Below are 7,170 nucleotides of genomic sequence, written 5' to 3'. Positions count from 1 at the left end.
CCATCTCCCTCAACCTCTCCTCCCCCCCTTGCTGGATCAAGAAGGAGGAGACGTGGCTGTTCCGTACGTGTGTTGAACGCGGAGGTGCCGTCCGTTCGGCGCTGGTCATCGGTGATTTGGATCACGTCGAGTACGACTACATCATCACCGTTCTTTTGAACGCTTCCGCTCGCGATCTACAAAGGTATGTAGATGCATCTAATCACTCATTGCTAGATGAACTCCTAGATGATCTTGGTGAAACGAGTAGGAAATTTTTTGTTTTCTGCAACGTTCCCCAACAGTGTTTGACGAAACCCAGTTTCCTTTTGAAAAACTCCATCCCAACGTCGGTGCTCTTCTTAAGAAGGAAATCCTTCTTCTTCCTTCTCATCTTCTTAGCGGTGATTGTGTGGGTGTTCATAATGATGATTCCATATTGACTAATTCCTCTCTGGTTTCCTATGAGCTTCCTGCTATAGGATTAAACAGTGCAGAAAATGGAATGGAGAATGGTGCAATTTTTTCTGAAAATCTTGTGCAGAATGCCCCTGATTTGGATGCAACAAATCCAGCTGAATCTCCCTCGGGATCGGTGCGGCAGACTACTGCCGAATCCGCCCCAGGATCGCTGCACCAGACTGGGTCCGGATCTGCTTCGGGATCGGCCGCCCGTACCATGGCGGACGCGTGTGCAACCCGCCAGCCCCCGCCAGGGGACAACCCGACCGGCCGGGACCCACCATCCGGGCGCTATGCGCAATCTCCGCGCGTCTACGCCAGGAGACAGCCTGCCTCTGCGCCAGGCGGGACCGCAGGCGGGACCAGCGCTCCACCGAGCGTGCGCAGCTAGATTCCCCTGGATCTTCTGTGGTGCGATCTACTCCAACGCCTTCTGGTTCTGCCACAGATGATCCGACCGCGACAGCGACCGTGACAGCCGCCTCGGGATCGCCTCTGTCAGCTATCCAGGCGGATTCTGCTGCTCCCGGATCTTCTGTGTCGCTACAGCCACCTCGTACACGACTTCGATCAGGCACCATTACTTCTGTTAATTATAAAACTAAATATGGCTTGGTTGTATCTGCTACGTCTACAGGAGAACCTCGCACTGTTCATGAAGCGCTTGCTGATCCAAAATGGAAACATGCCATGGATGAGGAGTTTTGTGCCCTTCAGAAAAATCATACATGGCACCTTGTTCCTTCTTCTCCGGGTACCAACCTTATTGATTGCAAGTGGGTTTTTCGCATCAAACGGAAGTCAGATGGTACCATTGACCGTTATAAAGCACGTCTTGTTGCTAAAGGATTCAAACAAAGGTATGGGCTTGATTATGAGGATACTTTCAGTCCCGTTGTTAAAGCAGCAACTATTCGCCTGGTTCTTTCTATTGCTGTTTCTCGTGGCTGGTGCCTTCGTCAATTAGATGTGCAGAACGCGTTTCTTCATGGTGTTCTGAAAGAGGAAGTATATATGAAACAACCTCCTGGGTTTGAAGATCCAAACAGGCCATTCCATGTCTGCGGACTAGATAAATCACTTTATGTACTGAAACAGGCTCCACGAGCATGGTACTCTTGCTTGAGCTCCAAATTGCAAAGTCTTGGTTTTGTTCCTTCCAAGTCCGATACTTCTCTGTTTATCTATCGCCATTCCAACACAACGATTTTTGTGCTTATCTATGTTGATGATATTATTGTCACAAGTTCCTCCAATAAGGCAGTTACAGCTCTCTTGCAAGATTTACAGGCAGATTTTGCTCTAAAAGATCTTGGTGACTTACATTTTTTCCTTGGTATTGAAGTCAAGCGAAACCAGGAATGTGGTCTTCATCTCTCTCAAGAGAAATATGCCACTGATCTTTTGAGCAAGGCAGGATTGCAGGGCTGTAAACCGTCACCAACTCCTCTCTCCAGCTCAGAAAAGTTGTCTCTCATAGAGGGTGTGCTTTTGAATCAAGAGGATGGTACTAAATACAGGAGTCTGGTAGGAGCACTTCAGTACTTGACACTTACGAGGCCTGATATTTCATTTGCTGTTAATAAGGTGTGTTAGTATCTTCAAGCACCTACCTCTGCTCATTGGACTGCTGCTAAGCGTATACTGAGATATGTGAAGAATACACTAAGCATTGGACTAACGTTTACCAAGTCAACCTCTACACTTGTTAGTGCCTTTTCTGATTCTGACTAGGGAGGTTGCTTAGATGACAGAAGGTCTACAGGGGGTTTTGCAGTATTCTTTGGACCCAACTTAATCTCTTGGTGTGCAAAGAAACAAGCCACTGTGTCAAGATCAAGTACTGAGGCAGAATACAAAGCACTAGCCAATGCTACTGCAGAAATTATATGGGTCAAGTCTTTGCTCAGAGAACTTGGAATATTTCATACACAAATCCCATGTCTCTGGTGTGACAATATTGGAGCTACTTATCTCTCTGCCAACCCTGTTTTTCATGCTAGAACAAAACATATTGAGATTGATGATCATTTTGTTAGAGAGAGAGTTGCTAGCAAAGAATTGCAGATTCGGTTTATACCTTCAAAGGATCAAGTGGCTGATGGATTTACTAAAGCACTGTCAACAGGATTGTTTGAAGAATTCAAGCGTAATCTGAACTTGAGAAGTTTAGATTAAGGGAGGATGTTATACACATTGTTATGAGGCTGTTGGGCCGAGTATCTCTTATATCTCGTTGGAGTAGTTAGGTGTTGTATCTCCTTCTATCTCCTGTTTAAGATCTCCTGTAATATCTCTTGTTGGTTAGATAAGACTCTGCCAACTCTTGTAACACAAGTCATCAGTCAATATATAACCTATGCGGCTCCCCTGTTGGAAGTAGGAACGCTTACCCAAAATCTTTCACATCTCACCCTTTCTACAGCACAGCCAGTTGAGAGTTTGGAGGTTACCATGAAATACCTGGGCTCAATTCTCCACAAACTCAACAACCTCAAGTCCATAATTCTGGCATCTGCATGTTCCTGTCCTGTAAATACTTCGAGTGTGAGCATTTCATGTGTTGGCTTGAGCAACGTGTCTCCTGCTCTGGCCCATCTCGTGAGACTTGAGTTATTGCCACGGATTTGCATCTTTCCCAGCCTCCCGAACTGGTTTAAAACACTGGACAAACTCTTCACTCTGAAGATAGCAATCAGAGAGTTGTCGAACAGTGATATTGATATCGTTAAAGGGTTACCTGCCCTCGCTGCTTTCTCGCTGTGCATCCAGACAGCGCCTGCAGAGAGGATTGTCTTTGGCAAGGCTGGATTTTCAGCTCTCAAGTACTTCAAGTTGAGGTGCAGTAAACTGTTGCTGAAATTTGAGGCTGATGCAATGCCTAATCTTCAGAAGCTCAAGCTAGTCTTCAATGTTCAGGAAGTGCAGCAGCATGGAGCTGGAGCTATCTGCATCGAGCACTTGGCAGGGCTTAAAGAGATATCCGCAAAAATTGGGGGTGCAGGTGCTGCTGGCACAGAGTCTGCCTTGAGGATTTCTGTTAGCAATGATCCAAAAAATCCAAAAATCAATGGTCAGCTGGTGAACTGGAATTTCTGTGCCGACGAAGATGGGATTATCGCGGCACCAGACCGAGCAGCTCTGATTATGGAAGAACGAGGTGAGATCCTGGAGGAAAACACAGAATATGAGTACAAAAGAGAAGATGGGGACCGACAACCTGATAGCGGGTACGAATTTTTCCTTTCTTTGATTTATTGATTCCTCAACCTGTTTTTTCTTGTGTGATGATAAACTGTTGCTGTAATCAGCATTTCTACGCTGCTGGAGCCCTCTGTCCCGTTCCCTGAGAGACCCACCGACCGGCCACATGGCCAGAGGCTCCTTTCTGCGTGGTCCAGGGCCAGGCACACCTTGAAAGCTGTGCCCCGCACCTTGAAAGCCGGCAATGAGGGCCACGGTGTTGGGAGTGTAAAATTATTCAGCTATAAGGAGTTGGATAGGGCAACTGCAAGATTTCACCAATCCAATAAGATTGGTGAGGGAGGTTATGGACCAGTGTATAAGGTAATACCCTATTTATTATGTATTGGATGCTGGACTTAATTATTGAAAGTGTTTTAAAATCGCTAATAACTTGCCATTTCAGGGAACGCTCAAGGATGGAACAGCTGTTGCAGTAAAGGTGCTCTCTTTGCAGTCTAGGCAAGGCGCGAAGGAATTTCTTAGTGAACTTATGGCGATCTCTGATATTTCCCATGAGAATCTTGTCAAACTTTATGGCTGTTGTGTGGAAGGAAGCCACAGGATCCTTGTCTATAATTATCTTGAAAATAATAGCCTTGCACAAACCCTTCTAGGTAGATTCTCATTGCTGGACCTCTGTATTCTCTTGTTGGTAAATTTTCAGGCGCCATAATCCTTCTTGGTCCTTGGCATTTTTTAGGTTCTCAGCGTAGCAGCATCCAGTTCAATTGGAGAACTCGGGTGAATATTTGCATTGGTGTTGCCCAGGGACTAGCATACCTCCACGACGGTATCCGGCCTCACGTTGTCCATCGTGACATCAAAGCAAGCAATATACTTCTCGATAAGGATCTTACCCCGAAAATTTCTGATTTCGGCTTAACAAGGCTTCTACCTTCAGGTGTAGCACATATTAGCACAAGAGTCGCAGGAACACGGTAAGTGTGAACTATTTGATCGAACTTGCTGCTTTGCTATATATTACTTGGACTTGTGTTTTCTCATTAGATTGAAATGCTAGTTCAGCTGATCCTTTGAACTTAGTTAGGTTGGGGGAGGCATTTTAGATTAGACTTATACATACATACCTACGTTTATCTTGGTAAGCTCTTATCAAGCTAAGCAAGGATTGCATAGAGATGCCGCTTTCTGATAAGCATATTAAGGTCGAAAAGAGACGGCTTCACATGGCTTGACTGCCTCTCCAGTGCGTGCCACTGATCTGGTGTCTCTTCCTCCTCTCCCTGTTCTCTAAAACTGCTGTAACGTATTAGGCTTTGGGCCATTTTCAATTCAAAAATCAGGCAGGGAAGCAAAAGAAATCAGAATGTGATATCCCCTCTGTTGCTTTCCTCACTGTAGTTTTGCTTGCAGAGGTTACTTGGCTCCTGAATACGCCATCCGAGGACAAGTGACACGGAAGTTAGATGTTTACAGCTTTGGTGTTCTGCTGATAGAAATAGTCAGTGGAAGATGCAACACTGATACAAGACTGTCGTACGAAGATCAGATTCTTCTTGTGAAGGTACAGGACCCTGTTATTAATGCAAACACCTGATATGAATTCACACTATACATAGCTTCACTACTTGAGGTGAATGGTGTTGATGCAACTTCCCTTTTTTCTTATCACCGAATCCGTATCATTAGTTGACAGAGTTTACTAATAGGGCAATAAATGGTGTGGTAGCCCGGGGTATCATTTGCATACATTATATTACCCCAGCAAAACAATCCCAGATGCTACCCAGGGTTCAAATCCCAGTGAAATTTCCAAAATTTCATATATTTCAGTGTGGTCCGAAATATTTTTAAAGCCGAAATTTCAAGGCAGATTTAAAATAATTTCAAAATAAATTTAAATTATGTTAGAATTCATTAAAATTAAGTGAATTTTGAACTTCAAAGTCCGAAATAATTTCTGAAATATGCGAAATTTCGAATATTTCTGAAATTTTGCGTATTTCAATGAGGTCCAAAATCAGTTTGTTTTCGAAATTAAAAACCTTGCCTAGTGCTACATTACCAGTCCTCCTCTCTCCCTCTGCAGACATGGGAATACTATGACCAGGGGCAACTGGACAAGATCATCGACAGCTCGCTGGGCGACGACCTGGACGTCGACGAGGCGTGCAGGTTCCTGAAAGTGGGGCTCTTGTGCACGAAGAACGTCACGAAACGCCGGCCCGATATGTCGACGGTGACCCGCATGCTGAGGGGCGAGGAGGACATGGAGTCGCAGGAGATCATTAAGCCCGACGTGATCCGGGACATCATGGACCTGAAGCTGAGGAGCAAGGCCACGTCATCGTCGCTGCTGACCTCAGCCGTGGGGCAGTCCTCCCCGTCGTCGTCATCCATGGGCAACACCACCCGCGCCTCCAGCACCTTCACCGCGACATCGGACCGCCCCTGATTGACGAGTTATGCCGGGAGAAAAACGGATACACCGAGGGGGAGGGGGGAGACCGTACGGACGGCAGAGCAAACCGTGGATAGGTAGTGTAGGGCAGCCCACATTTTTCTTCTTCCTTTTTTTGTGCTTGTATGTTCTTTGTGGTATAGCTTTCATCATACTTCCATTTACTCCACTTGATTGTTTTGTGTATAAAAGGGTTATCCGGATATCTGTCAGTACATAAAAACCAAGCCACGTCTAGTTCTATCACTGTGAAGAGCGCGTACAGCCTCGCTCTTGAGGAAAAATAATGCATGTCCGCGAGCAGGGCACCGGACGGCAATCGTGCCGTCTGGACTGCATTGTGAGGGTGCCCTGCTCCTCCAAAGGTACGATTGTTCGGCTGATGACTCGCCACGGATTCTTTGGCAACGATGCAAAACAGATATAACCGGCACATAAAAATTTGGAATACATGGTCAACATTTTCTCTATACACATTTCAATTTTTCAAATACAAGATTGACATTTTTGGAAAACATGTTTAACATTTTTTCTATACACGCATTTTCAAATGTTTGGTTAACAATTTTCAAATACAAGATTAACATTTTTAACACATGATCAATGTTTTTTCTATACACATTTAACATCTTTTCAAATGCTTGATTAACGTTCTTAAATGCAATATTAACATTTTGTAATACATGGTCAACATTTTTTATATATACATTTAACATTTTTCAAATGCTTGATTAGCATTTTACAAATAAAATTTAACATTTTTTGAATAAGATTAAAGATTAATTGTTTTGAATACATGGTTAACATTTTTTATATTCACATTTAACATTTTTTCAATGCTTGATTAACATTTTTACAATACTTGTTTAACATTGTTTTTCAAATGCCCGGTTAACATTTTTTAAATTCACGATCAACTTTTTTCACACAAATTTTGTTTTTTGTATACATTTTTCGTACATATCTGAAACATTCAATATTTTTCAAATGCATGATTAACATTGTTTTCAAATATTTTATGTCAAGTTTTCTTTGTAATATATTTATTTGAAATATTTGAA

At 43.7% G+C, this 7,170-nt stretch overlaps 1 protein-coding gene across 1 annotated transcript; it reads left to right on the top strand.

Moving 5' to 3' along the window:
- Nucleotides 1-3,906: 3,906 nt before the first annotated feature.
- On the top strand, nt 3,907-6,408 carry LOC123139863 (cold-responsive protein kinase 1-like). Its single transcript, XM_044559558.1, has 5 exons — nt 3,907-4,008; nt 4,091-4,301; nt 4,388-4,625; nt 5,062-5,212; nt 5,738-6,408. Exons 2-5 carry the CDS (start codon nt 4,178-4,180, stop codon nt 6,101-6,103), a joined length of 879 nt encoding a protein of 292 aa, XP_044415493.1. The 5' UTR covers nt 3,907-4,008; nt 4,091-4,177; the 3' UTR covers nt 6,104-6,408.
- The last annotated feature ends 762 nt before the right edge of the window (nt 6,409-7,170 follow it).

The sequence above is a fragment of the Triticum aestivum genome, chromosome 6B (assembly GCF_018294505.1).
Source record: "Triticum aestivum cultivar Chinese Spring chromosome 6B, IWGSC CS RefSeq v2.1, whole genome shotgun sequence".
In the NCBI taxonomy this organism is placed as follows: domain Eukaryota; kingdom Viridiplantae; phylum Streptophyta; class Magnoliopsida; order Poales; family Poaceae; genus Triticum; species Triticum aestivum.
Note: the sequence above shows the minus strand (reverse complement) of the source record. Positions and strands in the feature narration are given on the sequence as shown.